The sequence below is a fragment of the Salvelinus namaycush genome, chromosome 21 (genome assembly GCF_016432855.1).
Source record: "Salvelinus namaycush isolate Seneca chromosome 21, SaNama_1.0, whole genome shotgun sequence".
Lineage (NCBI taxonomy): Eukaryota > Metazoa > Chordata > Actinopteri > Salmoniformes > Salmonidae > Salvelinus > Salvelinus namaycush.
In genome coordinates, this window is record NC_052327.1 from 19,216,681 (window position 1) to 19,241,001 (window position 24,321).

General features: G+C 42.0%; 1 protein-coding gene across 1 annotated transcript; it reads right to left on the reverse strand.

Moving 5' to 3' along the window:
- Positions 1-1,666: 1,666 nt before the first annotated feature.
- Positions 1,667-23,658, reverse strand: shisal1b (shisa like 1b). Its single transcript, XM_039016859.1, has 4 exons — positions 23,592-23,658; positions 14,095-14,308; positions 1,993-2,300; positions 1,667-1,701 (listed from the first exon to the last, which is right to left on the reverse strand). The coding sequence occupies exons 1-4, from the start codon at positions 23,656-23,658 to the stop codon at positions 1,667-1,669; spliced, it is 624 nt and encodes a 207-aa protein (XP_038872787.1).
- Between the last annotated feature and the right edge of the window lie 663 nt (positions 23,659-24,321).

Consider the following 24,321-nt stretch of genomic DNA (forward strand, 5'->3'; position numbering starts at 1 on the left):
GACATACGTCTTTATTTTCAGAACAAGCTCATAGTGAAGTTAAAGAACTCAACACAATCTATACCAACCTTATGGAGTCACAATGCAAAGCACTGACTATCAATCATCCATTACAACACCTTATTCCTGACCCAATTCTCATCTACTTTCAAAGACACCATGTTTTGTCTGAAGTTGGGCTGTTGCCTGTAGGGGTCAAGTAGCCCTGGCTGAAGTTGATGAGGCTTCTCAGACTGAACTGACGTCTCGATCTAACGTTGTAGTTAAAGGGGCAGTGCTGTTAAAAACTTGATTTGCCTGTTTTATTTGTTTTTATATTTCCACACCATGAAGTTGATATAACACTCTGAAATTGTGAAAATTATGATAATGCCATTTCTGAGTAAGAGCTGTTTGAACCTTCATCAGGGTATGGGGTGGGCATTAGACCATCCTATCAACCAATCAGGGCTGTGTATGTAAATATCTTCACATTTGTCTCATAACGCCCACTTGATCAGACTGAGCATTTCAATGGCCAAAAAAGGCTCAGGAATAAATTTGAATTTTGGAGTTATTTTCATGAAATAAACACACAGTGATTTATTAGACATACAGTGATTATTTAAAAAATACAATTAAAAAGACTGCATGGGGACTTTAAAGCATGTATTCACCACTAGGACAGATAGTATCTGAGCTCCTCGATCATGGCAGGTTCTAATTAGGCATATATTCATCAGTAGGACAAGTGCTATGGACATGTGTCTCTGGGGACATGTCCCAGTGGTAGTTAGGCATGTATTCACCACTAAAACAGCCCCAGGATCCCCTTCCACTGCCAAGCTCCTCTGTCTTTGTCAAAATCTGGCTGTCATGGTCTGGCACGGCCACAAACCCATTTGTCATATCTCTGCCCTCATTAAGTTATCATAGACAGTCAGAGAGATGGCTTGGCCCAGAAGTCTGTCTGTCTGTCTGTCTGACTGTCTGTCTGACTGTCTGTCTGTCTGTCTGTCTGTCTGTCTGACTGACTGTCTGACTGTCTTAGTATAAGCCATCTCCTGGATCTCTTGAGAATATCTGAGACAGAGATCGGTTTGAATAATTTAAGTTTTTATCCAAAGATTTAGGTTGTTCTGACGGTGTTTGATCCAGCTGTTCTTTGAATGCTTTGATGATAGATATGTGTGTCAAGGCTTGATGTGTGTCCCATAGCTACTACAGTATTTAGGGTGTCTCTCACTTTCCTCCTCTCTCCGAGTGGTGCGAGTGACTGAAGGGGCATGTTGGGCGAGTGTATGGTATCGAGCAGGTCCTTGCGTGTGTGTGGGGGGAGAAATGGAGAGAGCATAGGAGTGTGTGTGGGAAGAGATGGCACAAACGTGTGTGTCTGTCTGTGTGAGTGGGGGGGCAGGTAGGTGTGTGTGCGTGCGTGCGTGCGTGCGTGCGTGCGTGCGTGCGTGCGTGCGTGCGTGCGTGCGTGCGTGCGTGCGTGCGTGCGTGCGTGTACATCTACATACGCGTGTGTGTTTGCGGGAAAGGTTACAGCAGGTGAGTACGTGAGTGTGTGGGGAGGCTCAGTGGTTCAGATTCCCTGTCAGCCTACGCAGCTGATGGGGGAGGAAGGACTGCTGCTGGAGATACCAAACCTCTCCTTATGGAGACATGTTGCTCTGATGGACTGCTATGGTAACTTTCCCTTAGCAACATCGTACCATTCTACAAGACGTAATGAGGATGAGACAACGTAAGGTGATGAACCCCGAGGGAGAATACGATAGGCTCCCTTGTGCTTTTGCTGTTCAGAATGAGATCATCAGCAATTGTCCTCTCTGCCCCATCTATGCCTTCCAGCAAAATAACGCAGAAACATTTGGCATTTGAATGTGTTAGTGTCCTGACCCTGACAACTCTATGTCCTTACAGTACAATGTAATAGTGTAGCCATGTATATCATACACAATGAGTCTGAGTGGACATCCACTGAATGCTGGCGACAGAGTGACTCACCAGACGGTGGGGGCGTGCTAGGGTTCGTGGGGCTCTGGTCCTCTCCTCTGAGGCTGTGTCTGGGGTGCTGGTGGCTGAGGGCCATGGGGTGACCCTGGGTCTGTGCCTGGGTCTCATTCTCCTCTCCTGGGACTGGCTGGTGCCACTGGCTCCTGGCTTTCTTCAGCCAGCGCCCACCCAGACCCCACTTCTCCAGGTATACTCTGCACAGCTCATAGTTCATGGCCGAGTAGTAGAGGAAGTCCAAGGCTAGCAGCACCATGACGAAGAAGCCATAGATCCACACTCCTACCAGGGCTGTATAGTTACTGTATGGGAGCGATAGGGGAAATAGAGAAAGTGAGAATGGCATAATATATAATTATATGTATTCACCTTTTTGTATGCATTTTAAGCATATTTTTGGTAAACATATATTATGTTGCCTATCCATCTTAATATATCTCTCTCTTCAAACGTTGGTCCCAGTTTTTCATCCCAACACATTTATTAATGCATTTCACACTCCATAAGGATTTATGTGGTCCCCATTAGCACCTTCTTCAGATTCACGCTCCGCTCCATAAATCACCTGTACGGTAAATGTCTGCAAATAGTTTCCAATTACAGTAACCTGTCACGCCCTGATCTGTTTCACCTGTCCTTGTGCTCGTCTCCACCCCCCTCCAGGTGTCACCCATCTTCCCCATTATCCCCCGGGTACTTATACCTGTGTTTTCTGCCAATTTGTTTTGTTTGTTCAAAGCTACCAGCGTTTTCCCTTGCTCCTGTCTTTCCTATAGTCCCTGTTTTCTAGTTTCCCGGTTTTTACCTTTCCTGGCTGACCTGAGCCTGCATGCTGTTCCGGAGCCTTACACCCTCTCTGGATTATTGACCCCTACCTGCCTTGACCTGTTTGCCTGCCCCTGTTTTATAGAATAAACTTTAGTTTCTTCAACACTGTCTGCACCTCGGTCATACCTTAAAGCGTGATAATACCTCGATGAACAGCGTTATGAACGACACTTGTAATAAATGTCTTTATATGCTTATTTTTTTATTTTTTATGGAACAGAGCTGTGCATTAGAGAAATAACTACTGCACTCAAGTAATAACTGCACTCAAACCCATATGAAAACCATGTTTACCTCTCCTCACCTCCCCCTGTGCCTGTGTGACATATAGCTGACATATAGCTGTTTGCATGGTTTAGTCTGTAGTGATGTGTACATTTTTCTATTTAAGAGCAGCAGGGCATCCTTCCAGCAGTGCATTTGATTTAACCTTAGAGTAAGCAAACCCAACTGTTTGGACAGCCGTCAGAAACAAACGTTAGACAATGTTAAACAAGCCAAAATGAAAGGACAAATAGCTGAGACTGATCATGACACAGACACAAAGAATTTCCTAACAGATACACATAAAGTAATAATTTGCTAATCCCAGTGACTGGTCCAATCACTGCCCGCAGTAATAGAATAGCCTATTAACACTCTCATGCCCGTAACACTTTAGCCATGATGCTCAGAGTCCCAGACACAGAGCTATGGCCAGTTGAATCTGAGGCCAGTGGGAAATATCACCACTTCAACTCTGCAGTCCAGAGGGGAGGAGGAGGAAATGGCCTCCCATCAGCCACTAGATGAAATATCCTGGCCTGCCGAAGGGCATGTGTAACTGGTCTGAGAGAGCACCCCGCTGACAGGGTATTAGAGGAGAGAGACAGACAGAATAAGAGAGAGAGCTCTGACAGAGTCTGTGTTTCTGTCTGTCAGTGTCCTCATACGGTGCTCCTATACACACTATGGGATGTCTCTTCTCTTCCTGAGTTCCACTCGATTGCTGCAGACAGAGCTGTCGGTCTCCATAGAGATGTGTCTTCAAGTCTATCTATATTAGTGTATCTACTTATATTAGTGTAGTGTGTTGTAGTATATTATATATAGTGTGCATTGGTTGAAGCTCAATGTTAAATTCATATCGCCCTACCATCATATGTAAACCAAATATCTCTACCGTCAAATCAACTTGATCGGAGGTACACAACACCCTCCCCGCTTATCGTCATGATTCATCCAGCGGTTACCAAGAACCACTATACCGGATGTTTGATGTGTCATTAGCATTATGGTCGTTAGACAAATTTTTTCCTAAACCTAGCTCAAATTCCAGACGTCCAATTAAAACGAGGCTACATCGCACATAAGGTGACCTTATTTTTGTATTTTTTTTGGTGTACTTTTACCCCTTTTTCATACGGAATCAGGAGAGGCGAAAGTCGAGAGCCATGCGTCCTCCGAAACACGACGCTGCCAAGCCGCACTGCTTCTTGACACACTGCTCGCTTATCCCGGAAGCCAGCTGCAGCAATGTGTTGGAGGAAACACCATACAACTGGAGACCGGAAGTCAGCTTGCAGGAGCTAGGCCCGCCACAAGGAGTCGCTAGAGCGCCATGGGACAAGGAAATCCTGGCCGGCCAAACCCTCCCCTAACCTGGATGATGCTGGGCCAATTGTGCACCGCCTCATCGGTCCCCCAGTCACGGTCGGCTGTAACACAGCCTGGGATCGAACCCAGGGCTGTAGTGACGCCTCAAGCACTGCCTTAGATCACTGCACCACTCGGGAGGCCAGGACCATTAGACTTAGATCCATTTGGACTGAATACGTTTGTAGGTGCATCCGTTTTTTAAATTAAATTCACAATTTACTGCTCTCATGTGCACATTTCTGGCCAATAAAAGCCAACGATGTGCTACAAATGCTAACATATTTTTAGCCGAACCGTGGTTCTTACTCAACATAAATCGCTAGCTAGTAGAAGGCTAGCAGCTGTAGTTAGCTAACTTACACCAGTTGGATGAGAAGCAAAAGGTAGGTAGCTAGCTATTGAAGGTTTTTCATACGGCTGAAGTAAACTGAAGCAACCTGAAGTAAACTGAAATAAACTGCTGACCTGGACACTTACGTGTAATCAGAGCACAAAAACATTTAACTAGCGAATGTCCTTGGCTTCTATTATAGCTAGTTAGATACACCAAACTTTGGGAACTTTAGAAAAACTGCCACGCTGCTAATTTCTAATACATGCACACACCAGAGATCCAGTGCTAATTCTAGCCCTTACCTTACGCATTAATTCAGTTTGCTCCTTCCTCTGTCAATGCACTTTTCTTCTGGTCATTATAATCCAAATTTGCGCTGACTGATCAACACAGTGTCAAGTTACTTTTCAATGTGTTCCCGAAAACCTGAAGTCGCCATCTACCAGTAAAAAGTAGCAGGGGTGCAGGTTGTACATGAAGCATCCAGGTAAAACAAAAGTCTAAGCCGTTGGGAGGTGGGGTCCGACTAAGCTAACAAATTGAATTATTTTTGGATAAAATATTGAATTTAGCCTTTACTACTGCAATGCTACGGTTGTGCGTTCGATTCCCACAGGGGACCAGTATAAAAAAGTATGAAAATGTATTCACTCACTCCTGTTGCTCTAGATAAGAATGTCTACTAAAATGGAAAAGGAACGAATAGACCATTTCAGTTTTCACATAGAAATAAGTTGCATTTACAAATTATTTCAAGAAACTGGAAAACATATACAGTTGAAGTCGGAAGTTTACATACACTTAGGTTGGAGTCATTAAAACTCATTTTTCAACCACTCCACAAATTTCTTGTTAACAAACTATAGTTTTGGCAAGTCGGTTAGGACATCTACTTTGTGCATGACACAAGCAATTTTTCCAACAATTGTTTATAGACAGATTATTTAACTTATAATTCACTGTATCACAATTCCAGTGGGTCAGGTGTTTACATACACTAAGTTGACTGTGCCTTTAAACAGCTTGGAAAATTCCAGAAAATGATGTCATGCTTTAGAAGCTTCTGATAGGCTAATTGACATAATTTGGGTCAATTGGAGGTGTACCTGTGGATGTATTTAAAGGCCTACCTTCAAACTCAGTGCCTCTTTGCTTAACATCATAGGAAAATCAAAAGAAATCAGCCAGCCAATAATTGAATAGTCTGGTTCATCCTTGGGAAAAATTTCCAAACGCCTGAAGATACCACGTTTATCTGTACAAACAATAGTACGCAAGTATAAACACCATGGGACCACGCAGCCGCCATACCGCTCAGGAAGGAGACGCGTTGATGAACGTACTTTGGTGCGAAAAGTGCAAATCAATCCCAGAACAACAGCAAAGGACCTTGTGAAGATGCTGGAGGAAACAGGTACAAAAGTATCTATAGTCACTGTAAAACGAGTCCTATATCGACATAACCTGAAAGGACGCTCAGCAAGGAAGAAGCCACTGATCCAAAACCGCCATAAAAAAGCCAAACTACGGTTTGCAACTGCACATGGGGACAAAGATTGTACTTTTTGGGGAAATGTCCTCTGGTCTGATGAAACAAAAATAGAACTGTTTGGTCATAATGACCATCGTTATGTTTGGAGGAAAAAGGGGGAGGCTTGCAAGCCAAAGAACACCATCCCAACCGTGAAGCACGTGGGTGGCAGCATCATGTTGTGGGGGTGCTTTGCTGCAGGAGGGACTGGTGCACTGGTGCAAAATTATGTGGATATATTGAAGAAACATCTCAAGACATCAGTCAGGAAGTTAAATCTTGGTTGCAAATGGGTCTTCCAAATGGACAATGACCCCAAGCATACTTCCAAAGTTGTGGCAAAATGGCTTAAGTACAACAAAGCCCTGACCTCAATCCTATAGAAAATGTGTGGGAAGAACTGAAAAAGCATGTGTGAGCAAGGAGGCCTACAAACCTGACTCAGTTACAACAGCTCTGTCAGGAAGAATGGGCCAAAATTCACCCAACTTATTGTGGAAAGCTTGTGGAAGGCTACCCGAAACGTTTGACCCAAGTTAAAACCTGTTGAGGACAGAGGGCGCTGTTTTCACTTTGGGGGAAAATCGTGCCCAATGTAAACGGCCTCGTACTCAATTCTTGCTCGTACAATATGCATATTATTATTACTATTGGATAGAAAACACTCTCTAGTTTCTAAAACCGTTTGAATTATATCTGTGAGTAAAACAGAACTCCTTTTGCAGCAAACTTCCTGACAGGAAGTGGAAAATCTGAAATCGATGCACTCTTCTAGGGGCTGCCTATAAAAGTCCTTGATATTTATTAGTTTAGATGCACTTCATACGTCTTTCACTAGATGAAATTGAGTGTGTAACTTGATCTGGGCTCGAATGATAGCTCTTGGCATGACGTGTCACCAGTTTCCTGTTTTCTGGAGAGCGCGAGAAGGGACCTGGATTTGCCTTCTGATAAGCTGCCGTTATAGACGACTAATATCTCCGGCTTTGATTTTATTTGATACATGTGACAATATCATCGTAAAGTATGTTTTTTCAATATAGTTTAATCAGATTATTGAAATTTTTTCGGGAGTTTTGCCGTGTTCCGTTCTCTGAGTTTGTTTACAATGGAGAGATTCGCGCCACTTGGCAAGTGTGCTTGCTAAATCGAGAGGGAAAAAGGCCGTTCTAAATCCAAACAACGATTGTTCCCGACAAAGGACCCCTTGTACAACATTCTGATGAAAGATCAGCAAAAGTAGGACCCATTTTATGATGCTATTTCATATATCTGTCGAACATGTTGTGCTAGTCGTTTGCGCCCAGCTTTTGGGTACTCTCTCGCTATACCTAAGCTGGATGTCGTAATGAAGTTATTTTTAGAATTCTAACACGGCGATTGCATTAAGAACTAGTGTATCTATCATTTCCTATACAACATGTATTTTTTAGTTATGTTTATGAATAGTTATTTGGTCAGAATATGTGTGTCAGAAAAAGTGTCAGAAAAATATCCGGACGTTGTGGGAAAAAGATGCTACGTTAGCACAATGTATAACCACTGATTTCAGCTCTAAATATGCACATTTTCGAACAAAACATAAGTGTATGTATAACCTGATGTTATAGGACTGTCATCTGATGAAGCTTATCAAGGTTAGTCAAAAATTATATATCTTGCTGGTATATTCGCTATCGCTAACGTGCCTATTGCTATCGCTAACGTGCCTTGATGAATGAATGCGGTAGTGTGGTAGGCTATTGTAGTAAGCTAATATAATGCTATATTGTGTTTTCGCTGTAAAACACTTAAAAAATCGGAAATATTGGCTGGATTCACAAGATGTTTGTCTTTAATTTGCTGTACACCATTGATTTTTCAGAAATGTTTTATGATGAGTATTTAGGTATTTGAAGTTGGTGTCTGTAATTATTCTGGCTGCTTTCGGTGCAATTTCTGATTGTAGCTGCAATGTAAACTATGATTTATACCTGAAATATGCACATTTTTCGAACAAAACATAGATTTATTGAATAACATGTTATAAGACTGTCATCTGATGAAGTTGTTTGTTGGTTAGTTTGGTTGGTTCTTGGTTAGTTAGGTTGGCTTTGTGCATGCTACCTGTGCTGTGAAAAATGTCTGTCCTTTTTTGTATTTGGTGGTGAGCTAACATAAATATATGTGGTGTTTTCGCTGTAAAACATTTAAAAAATCGGACATGTTGACTGGATTCACAAGATGTGTATCTTTCATTTGCTGTATTGGACTTGTTAATGTGTGAAAGTTTTGAATTTCGCGCTCTGCCTTTTCAGTGGAATGTGGGAGGAGTTCCGCTGGCGGAACGCCAGAGCCAGACAGGTTAAACAATTTAAAGGCAATGCTACCAAATACTAATTGAGTATATGTAAACTTCTGACCCACTGGGAATGTGATGAAAGAAATAAAAGCTGAAATAAATAATTCTCTCTACTATTATTCTTACATTTCACATTCTTAAAATAAAGTGGTGATCCTAACTGACCTAAGACAGGAAATTTTTACTCGGAATTGTGAAAACTGAGTTTAAATGTATTTGGCTAAGGTGTATGTAAACTTCCAACCTCAACTGTATCAAACAAGTATATTTATATTCCACAATTATTATCATATTAACTGTTTTGTACAGATAAATATCAGACTCAAGTTACAAACGCTGGTAAACGCTCAAATACATTTTGTGACATTTCTTTTCACTGGGCCTTTACTAGTCCTGTATTAGCCGTTACTGCCTCCTTCAGTGGGGGCAAAAACAATTCTGCAGCACCCCCACCCCCAAACTACTTCTTGCAGCTATGGTCTGTCCTATATCTAGGAGATATAAGAAAGCTCAGGATATAGTTTAATTTTTTTGGTCAATTATTTAACCCCTTATTTTTGTTGGCACAAAACTACCTCCATAGTCCCATTCATTTGTATGGGTTCGCCTCAGATGAGTCCCATGACACTTGTGGGGGTCGTAGAGCAAAACATCACATTTTTCCATAGAGTGGTCATGTTATTTTATAGTTCAAACCGTTCGGACACTACAGACGTTTTCACGAGAAGACAGATTTTCTGTCTCATGGTTTGACAAACATCACTGTAGCTTGGCCACCTTCCACCGCAGATAGGTAAGGCCGACATATGCAGATGTGGTGGATTGAGATGCAGCCCATGAAAAAAAACAGATATCTCTAGTTTAAAATGATGGATTTTGATGGGGATTTTTTTATTAAGTTACTTAGATTGAAGCACGGGTGCGTCAATAGACTCTTAAAGACCAAGCAAGAGAAATAAACGGTAAATCAGTACAGCATGAACAAAAACCTTTTGGAACAAACAGGTGCTGTCATCACCAGACTGTCCATTTAAATAGAGTGTCTAGTTGACGTATCTATAACAGGTGCTGTCATCACCAGACTGTCCATTTAAATAGAGTGTCTAGTTGACGTATCTATAACAGGTGCTGTCATCACCAGACTGTCCATTTAAATAGAGTGTCTAGTTGACGTATCTATAACAGGTGCTGTCATCACCAGACTGTCCATTTAAATAGAGTGTCTAGTTGACGTATCTATAACAGGTGATGTCATCACCAGACTGTCCATTTAAATAGAGTGTCTAGTTGACGTATCTATAACAGGTGCTGTCATCACCAGACTGTCCATTTAAATAGAGTGTCTAGTTGACGTATCTATAACAGGTGCTGTCATCACCAGACTGTCCATTTAAATAGAGTGTCTAGTTGACGTATCTATAACAGGTGCTGTCATCACCAGACTGTCCATTTAAATAGAGTGTCTAGTTGACGTATCTATAACAGGTGCTGTCATCACCAGACCGTCCATTTAAATAGAGTGTCTAGTTGACGTATCTCTAACAGGTGCTGTCATCACCAGACCGTCCATTTAAATAGAGTGTCTAGTTGACGTATCTATAACAGGTGCTGTCATCACCAGACTGTCCATTTAAATAGAGTGTCTAGTTGACGTATCTATAACAGGTGCTGTCATCACCAGACTGTCCATTTAAATAGAGTGTCTAGTTGACGTATCTATAACAGGTGCTGTCATCACCAGACTGTCCATTTAAATAGAGTGTCTAGTTGACGTATCTATAACAGGTGCTGTCATCACCAGACTGTCCATTTAAATAGAGTGTCTAGTTGACGTATCTCTAACAGGTGCTGTCATCACCAGACTGTCCATTTAAATAGAGTGTCTAGTTGACGTATCTATAACAGGTGCTGTCATCACCAGACTGTCCATTTAAATAGAGTGTCTAGTTGACGTATCTCTAACAGGTGCTGTCATCACCAGACTGTCCATTTAAATAGAGTGTCTAGTTGACGTATCTATAACAGGTGCTGTCATCACCAGACTGTCCATTTAAATAGAGTGTCTAGTTGACGTATCTATAACAGGTGCTGTCATCACCAGACTGTCCATTTAAATAGAGTGTCTAGTTGACGTATCTATAACAGGTGCTGTCATCACCAGACTGTCCATTTAAATAGAGTGTCTAGTTGACGTATCTATAACAGGTGCTGTCATCACCAGACTGTCCATTTAAATAGAGTGTCTAGTTGACGTATCTATAACAGGTGCTGTCATCACCAGACTGTCCATTTAAATAGAGTGTCTAGTTGACGTATCTATAACAGGTGCTGTCATCACCAGACCGTCCATTTAAATAGAGTGTCTAGTTGACGTATCTCTAACAGGTGCTGTCATCACCAGACTGTCCATTTAAATAGAGTGTCTAGTTGACGTATCTATAACAGGTGCTGTCATCACCAGACTGTCCATTTAAATAGAGTGTCTAGTTGACGTATCTATAACAGGTGCTGTCATCACCAGACTGTCCATTTAAATAGAGTGTCTAGTTGACGTATCTATAACAGGTGCTGTCATCACCAGACTGTCCATTTAAATAGAGTGTCTAGTTGACGTATCTATAACAGGTGCTGTCATCACCAGACTGTCCATTTAAATAGAGTGTCTAGTTGACGTATCTCTAACAGGTGCTGTCATCACCAGACTGTCCATTTAAATAGAGTGTCTAGTTGACGTATCTATAACAGGTGCTGTCATCACCAGACTGTCCATTTAAATAGAGTGTCTAGTTGACGTATCTCTAACAGGTGCTGTCATCACCAGACTGTCCATTTAAATAGAGTGTCTAGTTGACGTATCTATAACAGGTGCTGTCATCACCAGACTGTCCATTTAAATAGAATGTCTAGTTGACGTATCTATAACAGGTGCTGTCATCACCAGACTGTCCATTTAAATAGAGTGTCTAGTTGACGTATCTATAACAGGGTTGGTATCATAACTTTTAGCGTCACTGCCCTGCGATTTTAAGATCCTGGATTTGCCTACTAGAGGGGATATTTGACCATTCTCTTTCGTGTATACTGTAGTTTGACACCCCCCTCCCTTTCCCGGCACACACACTGGCGCACGCACACACGCGTGCACGGTGTGTGCGTATTTTAATTGATTAGGTCTGTCTTAAAAGAGCCTTTGGGTTTGTTGGGCATCGCTGAGTGGCAAGGAACAGGGAGTGTGGCGTGCACTAGTATTAGTGCGCGGGTCTTGGTACTACGGAGGAGAGAACGGTAGAGAGACCAACTCTCTAGGAAGGCATCTGTTGCCCTCATCCATCAGATGCACGCCATCCCTACGGTACAAATGCATGCGATAAGTAGCACAAGTTGAAACGTTTTCTCCTTTTCAGGTGCCACTTTCTGTCATTTGAGAAGCTGACAAAAAATGTATGCTGGTTGGTTTATACGGGGTCCTGTTTTTTCAGTTCCCTCTGGAAAATCACCTGTTAATATTAAATAAAAACTAATATCTACATTATTCCTGTTGCCATTTGTCATTATTGTGTACTTTTACTTGACTTTCATTGCTGTGTTTTACTGTATTATAATGTATAGTCAGCGTCCAGTGTTAAAAACATGTTTTAAGTGAGAAGTAGGCATTGGTCTGAAGCAGAAAAAGAAAGGAAATGTACATGAGTACCACAATGCGTACTCCACTCTACCAATGTTTTCCAGCACACAGCTTTGACCTACTACAGTAGCTATTTTTGGTCTTTTGTACTTCCAATAATGTGTAGGCAGGTTGATTCAAACAGCTTAATTCATACTCTTCAGAGGGATAATGGATTTTACAGTGTCCTGCTATTAAATGTCCTGCTATTATGTATATATACAGTACCAGTCAAAAGTCTGTGCAAAGCTGTCATCAAGGCAAAGGGTGGCTACTTTGAAGAATCTAAAATAGATTTTGATTTGTTTAACACTTTTTTGGTTACTACATGATTCCATATGTGTTATTTCATAGTTTTGATGTCTTCACTATTATTCTACAATGTAGAAAATATAAAAAATAAAGAAAACCCCTTGAATGAGTAGGTGTGTCCAAACGTTTGACTGGTAAGGTACATACATTAGGCTATAAGTATCTTTAGATATAGGCCTATTGTAAATGTGTATTATTGAAGCGTCATCATCTTTATTGCTAAAATAAATACAAATCCATGCATATATTTGAACTACACAGTAATTTGACAGAGGTAATGAACTGTTCAGCACATCAATTGATAAAACAGGACCACGTTTAGAAATCAACTGGGTCTGAGTTTATGTTAATATTACACAGGTAAGCTAACGGTTACAGAAATCAGGAATGCAGACAGGCTCTATAGACCTATAGATACTCTCTATACAGTATCTATATGAGTGCCTGTGTTGAACAGACCACCTACTGTTTTTATATTTGTCAAAAAATATATTTATTTTTCATTGAATGTATTGTTAAAATAAAAGTTCAAGGAAATACAGGCAGGCACCACATTACTACAAAACAAAACAGCTCAATCAATCAAGCCTGGTGGTTGTAAGTATAAAAGCAAAGCCCGCTTTCATATAATAAAAAAAGCTTGAAAAGGTAGTGGAATGGGATAATGTTTTGTTTGGGGTGGGAAGAATGCAATACATTACCTTGTATGCGGTACAAATAACATTATTATGGGAGCACCTCCTCTAAGAGTAGGACTTTTTGAGAAGGTTTGAATCCTAAGCAACCTTCTTACAAATTGTTGGAAATACAATAGACCAACAGAGCTACTGTAGTAGGTCAAAGCTGTGTGTTGGAAAACCTTGGTAGAGCATGGGTGAAGTACTTATTGTGGTGCTCATGTGAATTCACTTTTTTGGCTTCTGACCAATGCCTACCTCTCACTTAAAACATATGTTTTGTTTTTAATAGTATAGTATAAGACAATACACTCAAGTACAATATCCATCTCTGCTGAGAGATGGCATCCGCCTGCAGCCCACTCACACACTCAGTAACAAAGCTTCAGCTCTTTTACTTTGGTTGTGATTCTCTCTATACAGTAGGAGAAGATCAATGTCAACGTGCCCTTTGAGCACCAGGCAAATGGTGTCAATGAGTGGGATATTGTCGAGGGAGCCAACAGCTTATCAATCACTAACATTTAAAGGCCAGGGCTTTTTTTCTCTGCGCAAAAGTCTTTGAAATGTCTAAATCTTGAGTATGAAACTGTTGGTCGTTTCCTTACAGATAAACTTTTGACATGTTCTTTAGATATTCACTCAAGCTAGTGTCAGTACCATTTTATAATAACATTAAACCGTATCATAGAATCACAATAATTAGCTTACTAACAGATAAGGAAAAGTACTACTCTATATATTCACTACTAAAACCTGAATATGACTCACTTGTGTTTGAAGCCGTCTGTGGCGGTAGTCAGGTTGACCTGCATGACCGTCTGGAACTCAGTCTCGTTGCAGCAGTACTTGAAGGCTGTGTTGTTGTGGTGACAGCAGAACATGTAGGTCTTGTTGTCAGAAAGGCGAGGGCAGTGGAAACCAAAGTGATAGCGCCCCTTGTGGTCGGAGTATGGTTCACACACTCTGAAATGAGCTGATAGAGCTGTGGAGAAGAGAAAGACAGTCGGAGGATGAAGGTACTGTCTTCTTGGCAAGCACTCCTGTGAGGTAAAATATTTTCAAGAATGACTTTACAAATCTGATAAATGGATTATAGTGATTGAGACCATCATGATTCAGCTTGCCTGTTTTGGACTTGCCCATTAATTAAAATGTTCTGGGCAAATTTCAAAATGGAGCTGGAGGACATGTTCATGTATTCTATAAGAATGGACCCATGGCTATTTGTTTTGGGTGTTGTCGGGAACAGGCCCTCACTTACCTTAGCACAGCTCAATACTTCTTAAAAAATTACTCTTTGTGACAAGCAAATGCCTTCTCCTTAACTGGATAAAAGACCAGCCATCAACAATAAATCAGTGGTATTGTGGGACCTTTAAAATTTTACCACTGGAGAAAAAAAATTGTGCTATATTTAGGAACAAGGAAGGCGATTTCTATACAATATGGGAGCTCTTTTTGCTATCTCTTCCCCTAATCTTGCAGATACCCTAAGACGTCTCAATACAATAATTAAATGAATCTACGGGTCAACCGGACCCTGGTCGCTTTCTTGTATAAAATAATAATTTTGTTGTATAGCTGTAAGGCCTCTATACTCTGGTAGGAGTATTTGATATTTTACATACTACAGCCACACATTTTGCGACAGTCAAATTATTAAAGGCATGTAAGAAAAATAGTAAGGTTAATTAATTAAATTTAAAAAAAAATTGAAGTAATGAAAAATTAAGAGCAGAGAACTGAAAGGGAATGTATCATTCTTATTGTTTTTGCATGTTTTTGTTTTGTTTTGGTGTTTGTTGGTAATGCCATATTTTATGCTACCTTGTTTCATTTTAGAATTCAAATGTATGCACATATCTACAATTTGTTTATGATGTTGACCTGAAAAAAGGAAAATTCTATAATAATAATTAAAAATATATATATCGAAGATTATTTAGCTTGTGATTTCTATTGTGGTGCAAATCATGCAAAACCAAGCAGAAATCAACAGACATTTATTAATCTCTGAATCTGGCAACCAGAGAGGGGTTTCTCTGTGATGGGAGTCATGGAAACATCATTTGGTAGCCTGGACTCATTGTAGATGATCACCAATTACCTATATGTCAGAGCAACAGAGCAGAGATAATGAGTGTAGATTTACAGGGCTCATCACAGTTGTCTCATATGTCACTGTGGACCAAAACAAAACTACTTGTTAGACAGACACCATCAAAACAGGTCTGGCAATTTGGCATCCTTTCGCATTTTATTACCGTTGATAACATGAGGTAAAAACGTCCGCCATAGCATAGCTGGGGATAGATTGCCCTTCTAGCAATATGGAATGAGTGTTGCCTGTAGAAACAATGGCAGAGGACTAGAACTGGAACAAGGTGATGTCTCTGTATTAAGACTATGAGCTCTTCCTCTCCATGATGGAGCCAAGACAATTGCACTGCTAAGAGGGAAAATAATGTTCCTTCTGGGATTTAGTTAGAGGGGGGAAGGGGAGGGAGGGGGTTATTATATATTTCTGCCAATGATGGTAAAAGTATTTTCTAATCCCATGTAGACCGAGCAGGCCAATCAGGGACATATTGGCCATTTGAAAGAGGAGAACACTCTCAGGTCTAATGAGCTTGGGACAGTGCTTCACTCAGGGCCGTCTGAATGACTGGCTGACTGGCTGGCTTATTGGCTAAATAGCTTGAATTGGCTTCCCTCCGACTCTCCCAAATTTTCAGGTTTCTGTGTCCATGCTGAACAGGGAAGTAGAATGAGGAGTGAGGAAGCTTGAGGTTTAATAGTATGGAGAGACGCTCTCACTCAGATGGATGCACGCTGGTAAACATTCATAACAGTAGTTAAGATGGCGCCAAAGAACATGGCTGATGTTTTACATTCTCCCAACCAATTGCTCTATTTTGTTATTTTTTTGCATTTTGTGTAACTTAGTATTTAACTTATTGTGTACATAATGTTGCTGCTACTGTCTCTTATGACCGTAAATAACTTCTGGACATCAGAAAAGCAATTACTCACAGCGGACTGGAAGAAACTTTTTCCTTTAACGAGTCCGATGAGAAGGATATCCTGCTTTCACTGGAACAGGCCCAGATCCACGCCTTTTGCGTGAAGAAAAGACGCCGGAAAAGGGGACGCAGATCGAGGATCCTTCTGAGAATCCTGAGGCAAACGAGTAAACTCCCAATGCCTTCCATTCTTCTTGCTAACGTGCAATCATTGGAAAATAAAATTGATGACCTACTCCTAAGATTATCCTACCAACGAGATATTAAAAACTGTAACATCTTATGTTTCACCGAGACGTGGCTGAACGAAGATACGGACATTATAGAGCTAGTGGGATTTTCCATGCACTGGCAGAACAGAGATGCTACCTCTGGTAAGACGAGTAAGACGTGTCTTTTTGTCAATAACAGCTGGTGCGCGATGTCTAATATTACAGAAGTCTCGAGGTAATTCTCGCATGAGGTAGAGTACCTTATGAGAAGCTGTAGACCACACTATCTACCAAGAGAGTTCTCATCTGTATTATTCGTAGCCGTCTATTTACCACCACAGAATGAAGCTGGCACTAAGACCGCTCTCAACCAACTCTATAAGGCCATAAGCAAAGAAGAAAATGCTCACCCAGAAGTGGCACTCCTAGTGGCTGGGGACTTTAATGCAGGCAAACTTAAATCAGTTTTAACAAATTTTTACCAGCATGTCACATGTGCAACCAGGGGGGTAAAATCCTAGACCACCATTACTCCACACACAGAGATGCATACAAAGCTCTCCCTCGCCCTCCATTTGGCAAATCTGACCCTAATTCTATCCTCCTGATTCCTGCTTACAAGCAAAAACTAAAGCAGAAAGTACCAGTGACTCGGTCAATACGGAAGTGGTCAGATGACACGGATGCTACACTACAGGATTGTTTCGCTAGCACAGACTGGAATATGGGATTCATATTCATTCAATGGCAATGAGGAATCCACCACCTCAGTCATCGGCTTCATCAATAAGTGCATCGATGATGTCGTCCCCACAGTGACTGTACGTACATATCCCAACCAGAAGCCATGGATTACAGGCAACATCCGCATCGAGCTAAAGGCTAGAGCTTCCGCTTTCAAGGAGCGGGAGACTAATCAGGACGCTTATAAGAAATCCCGCTATGCCCTCAGACGAACCATCAAACAAGCAAAGTGTCAATACAGGATTAAGATTGAATCCTACTACACCAGCTCTGATGCTCGTCGGATGTGGCAGGGCTTGAAAACTTTTACAGAGTACAAAGGGAAACCCAGACGCGAGCTGCCCAGTGATGCGAGCCTACCAGATGAGCTAAATGCCTTGTATGCTCGCTTAGAGGGAAGCAACACTGAAGCATGCACGAGAGCACCAGCTGTTCTGGATGACTGTGTGATAATGCTCTCGGTAGCTGATGTGAACAAAACCTTTAAACAGGTCAAAATTCACAAAGCCGCTGGGCCAAACGGATTACCAGGACGTGTACTCAAAGAATGCGCGGACCAACTGTCAAGTGACTTCACTGACATTTTCAACCTCTCCCTGACCGAGTCTGTAATACCTACATGTTTCAAGCAGACCACCATAGTCCCTGTGCCCAAGGAAGTGATGGTAACCTGCCTAAATGATTACCACCCCATGGCACTCACGTCGGTAGCCATGAAGTGCTTTGAAAGGCTGGTCATGGCTCACATTAACAGCATCCTCCCGGACACCCTAGACCTACTTCAATTCTCATACCGCCTCAACAGATCCACAGATGACGCAATCTCAATCGCACTCCACACTGCCCTTTCTCACCTGGACAAGAGGAACACCTATGTGAGAAGGCTGTTCATTGACTATAACTCAGCGTTCAACTCCATAGTGCCCACGAAGCTCATCACTAAGCTAAGGACTCTGGGACTGAACACCTCCCTCTGCAACTGGATCCTTGACTTCCTGACGGGCCACTCTCAGGTGGTAAAAGTAGGCAACAACACATCTGCCACACTGATCCTTAACACTGGGGCCCCTCAGGAGTGTGTACTTAGTCCCCTCCTGTATTCCCTGTTTACCCACGACTGCATGGCCCAACACGACTCCAACACCATCATTAACCCTTTCATGCGTGAGTTCCAAATATCTCTAACGGTCGCCCCAGCGTGAGTTGTTTTATGCACGTGATGTTAGAACGTTCTCTCCATTCAAGAATGTGATTGTTATGTAACAGTACATTTAATCTGCGCTGCCCTCAAACCAACGCCTTTGCCTGTTTTATTTGTCAATTTTAAATTATTTTCTAAACAGTTTTTTATTTTATAATAACAGTTTGAAATGAGGTGTGTTCCGCCTCATTCATTCACATAAAAGTAGTCATTTTTACTTTTGCGGACCAATTAATTTTTTTGACATTTCTGACCCGGACAAAATTCCCCAAACACTTCTCAATTGTTTGTGCAGTTCAAGTCTGCAGACATTTACTCATCTGCCGTCCTGCATACACGTGTTCATATTTTCCACCTGTCGCCTGCATCGCAATCAAAGTTGTTTTCGTTACCAATAATAACTTTGGAAACATTACGTTATAATAGTTTCTGCATGTCGTGTTATGTCGTTTCTACTGTAGCATCATGTTTTTGTGTATATTCCTTATAACCGCGGACACGCGATGTAACGTTACTCATTTCATAACATGTATGGTGTTATACTCAATGCTTAGGTATCTAGCTACAGTCTTATTAGCTCTGGAAAACAATGCTAATTGCGTCACGGATGTATTAGCATGTGTTGTATGTTGAAGCTACCCTGGCCTTTTGACTCCCAAGTGGCACAGCGTCTCAGTGCTAGAGGCGTCACTACAGACACCCATCTTCAAATCCAGACTGCGTTTCTATCAAAGTAAGTGCCTAATTACGTTATAATAGTTTCTGTGTCGTGTTTTACCGTTTCTACTGTAGCTCACTGTGTGTATAGAGCATAATATATTTGTGTATATTCCTTATAACCGCGGACACGCTAGGTAACGTTACTCATGTTACTCACCTTTTATGGTGTTATATTCAATCGTGCTTATGTAGCTAGTTACATTATTCTATTAGCTCTGTAAAACAATGCTAAATGCGTCAGAAGTATTGGCATGTTGTATTTTGACGCTACCCTGGAAAAATATCTTATACCACTTGGTCGTTTTCTGAGTTCATTCCACAAAGCTGTTTATCATGTCGGCCTTATCCACTGCCCCCATTTTGAGGTAATAGTCAAGCACGCAGTCTGGTTTGATGTTTCTCTGTCTGGTTTGTTTCTCTCTCCCGTCAGGTGGTTCACCTTCCCCGTGGCCGACCTGGTTGCTGTATGGACAGTGGAGAGGACATGGACGTTTCGTTTGTCATGGCACTTTACTGCCAGCTGTTGACATCTCTTGTTTTGTATAACGGGTCATTTAGGATGGCAGTAGCGTTGATGATGAAATGCAGTCATAGCAGCAGAACTAGAAAGCAGTCTTGGGAAAAGAGGGTGGCAAAGAAGGGAGTTGCAAACATAGGATCTCTGCTCCAGTATTCTCTTAGGGAGTTCTTCTTTACTGTCACCAGGAATGTATACATTTCACTAATTGTGGTTGTCCCCCCACTCCTGGTGTAACAGTATAACTTTACGTCCGTCCCCTCGCCCATACCCGGGCGCGAACCAGGGACCCTCTGCACACATCAACAACAGTCACCCACGAAGCATCGTTACCCATCGCTCCACAAAAGCCGCAGCCCTTGCTGAGCAAGGGGAACCACTACTTCAAGGTTTCAGAGCAAGTGACGTAACTGATTGAAACGCTATTAGCGCGTACCCGCTAACTAGCTAGCCATTTCACATCCGTTACACTGGCTCTCTCTTACCCTGTAGCTCCAAGGCATAGCGATTGGTCTCTACTATGTCTCCCACCAGCTCCTCTGTCAGAAACAACTTGAAGCACTCTGCCTCAGATGGAAATGGCAAGGGGCGTTGCACTCCAGACTGGAACTCATCAACACAATCAGCAGGGCCAGGAGGGGTGAAATGGCTGGCAGCCTTCTAGCTACCACAGAACTCCTGTACTTCATCCACTGTCAGTCTGCCACCATCACCACCAGCATCTTCTAATGGAACTGGGACTTTGTCAGTGGACAAGGGGTCCTCAGATTCAGGGTTCTCAATGGCTACAAGGTTGGGGGGCAGCTCCTCACTGTCAGAATCTGATTCCTGACTTTCATACTCAGACTCAAAATCTCCAGAATTTCCACATTTGTGAGTTGTCTCCTTTTGAAAGTTATTGCTAATGCTACAGCTTAGCTCACTATCTACATACATAAACAACAACACTGAATGGTTTAGAGTGAGAGGGTACGTGGTTGACTGCCGGCACGCGCCACTTGTCTCAATAAATCACTATCAGAAAATGTTTTGTGTGGCAATTATTTGTGTATTTATTGTTTTACTCACATGTTTTCAATTCTATGTGACAAATCATGCATTCCGATTCTTGCACAGATTGTAATGGGCACATATTATGTGTGTAAAATGCTTTTTTGAAGGTTGTACTGATTATGATGAGCTAAGCTAATTCCAGCTGTGTAGCCATGTTTGTTGACATACAATGCATTCTGGGTTTCACGTAATCGTCTGTTTGACCAAAGATGTTATAACAAAAGGAGGCGAGTAAGAGTTCACTCATTTTTTGAGGACTTCCGGAAATGAAGGGTGGGATGTGAACGACAGTGATTGACACACCCCTTCAACATGCATACTATAAACAGACCAAACTCATCTTGTCTTCTCTTATTATCTTCGGTTTCTGTGAGGAACAAATGCATGGCTGCGCGCTGAAACTAATCGTCGGATTACTTTCGATTTCAAAAGTGTTTTACCTAATTATTTCGATCAATGGTGAGCTCACCCGTGATGTGATTAATTATACATAATAATTGCTATTAGCTAATTCATATTGTAGTTTATGTCAGCCGAGAGTTAGAAAATATTACTGCTTGTGTTGGGTCAATCTTTCCTCAGTTAGCGCTTGGACAAATGTAGCCTACATTTTTCCGGTTAGGATGATTGTGTTATGCTATATATACTTCTGTGAATATCTGAACATTGCATCCCAAAATAAACTTCTCACATTCTGGACATAACTTTGTAAGGACTGTGTTTGTGTAAATAGTTTCTGAAAAAAGTGTGGCCAGCTCAAACGCTGATTGTTGCGTCATTCGAAACTGGCCGTTCTAAACGAGCGTTCTAAATGAGTGTTCTAATCACACGGGTGTGATCGTACGCTTCAGGGACCACTGTAGAACGATCCCACCCGTGTGATGGTACGTGTGAAAGGGTTAAGTTTGCTGACGACACGACAGTGGTAGGCCTGATCACCGACAACGATGAGACAGCCTATAGGGAGGTGGTCAGAGAACTGGCAGTGTGGTGCCAGAACAAAAACCTCTCCCTCAATGTGACCAAGACAAAGGAGCTGATAGTGGACTACAGGAAGAGGCAGACCGAACAGGCCCCCATTAACATTGACGGGGCTGTAGTGGAGTGGGTCGAGAGTTTCAAGTTCCTTGGTGTCCACATCACTAATGAACTATCATGGTCCAAACATACCAAGACGGTCGTGAAGAGCGCACGACAAAACCTTTTCCCCCTCAGGAGACTGAAAAGATTTGGCATAGGTCCCCAGATCCTCTAAAGGTTCTACAGCTGCACCATCGAGAGCATCCTGACCGGTTGCATCACCGCCTGGTATGGCAACTGTTTGGCATCTGACCGTAAGGCGCTACAGAGGGAGGTGCGAACGGCCCAGTACATCACTGGGGCCAAGCTTCCTGCCATCCAGGACCTATATAATATGCGGTGTCAGAGGAAGGCCCATAAAATTGTCAGAGACTCCAGTCACCCAAGATATAGACTGTTTTCTCTGCTCCCGCACGGCAAGCGGTACTGGAGCATCAAGTCTAGGACCAAAAGGCTCCTCAACAGCTTCTACCCCCAAGCCATTAGACTGCTGAACAATTTATAAAAATTGCCACTGGACAAATTACTTCTACCCCCCGATTTGATTTGATAACAGTAAATTTTCTTCGGTCTCATTTTATTACCCTTCTTTATCTGTTAACTAATCTCTCACAACTAGACGTAGGTCTCTCAAGTTTCTGAAATACCACTTTTGCCAGCACTCAAATCAGAAATACACTTCTCATTTCACAAAAAAACGATATGTTCATGTACATTTTCTAAAAGCATATCAAAACTATATCAAAATCCTAGTTATGTAAGACATATATAAATCAAATCAGTCACTCATAAAGGTCACATATAAATCCCAAAAGGACATTTAAAAGACAGCTTAATTTATGCCAAAATCATGTCATCAAAATCCATTTCTGGTATTCTGATCCTATAGCTGATCTCATAAACCACAGGATATATTTGTTATTTTATTTATTTAACCTTTATTTAAAGGAGGGGTATAAAGGAGGGGTCTGCGGTTATAAAGAGGGTGAATTGGCAATAAGGAAGCAGAGCACCTAAGCATTGGAAGTGGACCATAATGTCCTCTAATGACGCAAGATTTAAAGGAGAAGCAGGCCAGGGGGAAGGCAGTCTGAGCCTTACAGGGAAAACAGCTGGATCTGGTTAGGACTCTGTCGTAAATATTACCATGTTGTTAGTTACATTAACACCTATCCAGTTTTAGGATTCTACAGTAAACAGGTTGGCTCTTATGTTCCGTTTACAACCTCAACCTGTGAGCTGAAAAAAACCTGTAAGCTCAACCTGTGAGCTGAACCTATAAACCAAAATAAAGTTCTTTGCATACTATAAAACCTCAAGTTGTTTGATAATGTGCATTACAGTTACCGACATACAGTTTCACAAATGCAGATTAGTTACAGTAATCAACATCGATGTTTTACCATGCAGAATACTGTTCCGTGACAGTCATACACCAGTCTCACTTGGCAGGCTCACAGGCGACTGTGCGAAGAGACTATATACTTTAACACACACACACACACACACACACACACACACACACACACACACACACACACACACACACACACACACACACACACACACACACACACTCGCACACACACACACACACACACACACACACACACACACACACACACACACACACACACACACACACACACACACACACACACACACACACACACACACACACACCATAGTAAAAAGGTGTATTAAACCGCACTGACCTGCAGTGGACAGCAGGAGAAAGATGACTGTCAGGACATTCAAGGACTGCCGGCTGGTGACAGTCATCTTCGGGTCCTCATGAAAACAGGCGCCAGAGGGGGAGATTCTCACTGCAGGGCTGCTTTAGCTGAACCTCCTGGACATTCTTTGCTCTCTGCCACCCCCGATCACATGGCTGCTGTTGTCCAACCGGACACCTGGACAGAGAAAGAAAACCAATCAATCAATTAATTAAATTTAATTAATGATCATGATTATTACGTATAAAGCCTATTGTGAGCTACAGTAACTAAGGGCTACAGTAACTAAGGGCTACAGTAACTAAGGAGAGAAAATAAGCTTTTGATCAAATAACATAAATCTAGCCACAGGTTATTCGCTCTGATTAGACAATTGAGTTGAGCTCCAAAATGAGTTGGCTCTTTTTTCCAGCCCTCTAATAGTTCCGATCAATGGGAGTGCTTGTGATAAATCACATAAAGTGCTCTCTCTGTTAGAAGAGGACCCCGTTTGGCTACAGAGCTGTTCGAGATGAGCCTGTTGGTGATGATGCATCGCACCAGTTCATGCACCAGGTCAAAGTCTCTCTTCTTCAATTCTGTGTGCCACAGCCAGGCCTATGGAGGCTCCCATTAGCATCGCACCACTCTATCATACCCGTGAACTGGTGTGATGCTAATGGGAGCCTCCACAGGCCTGGCTGGGGCACACAGCATTGAAGAAGAGAGA

Coding starts and splice junctions, on each gene's coding strand:
- shisal1b (XM_039016859.1), bottom strand. CDS start 23,658: ATGACTGTCACCAGCCGGCAGTCCTTGAATGTCCTGACAGTCATCTTT. Junction 14,309..23,591: donor TCTCCTGCTGTCCACTGCAG/GTCAGTGCGGTT, acceptor TCTTCTCCACAG/CTCTATCAGCTCATTTCAGA. Junction 1,702..1,992: donor TAGCACGCCCCCACCGTCTG/GTGAGTCACTCT, acceptor TACGTCTTGTAG/AATGGTACGATGTTGCTAAG.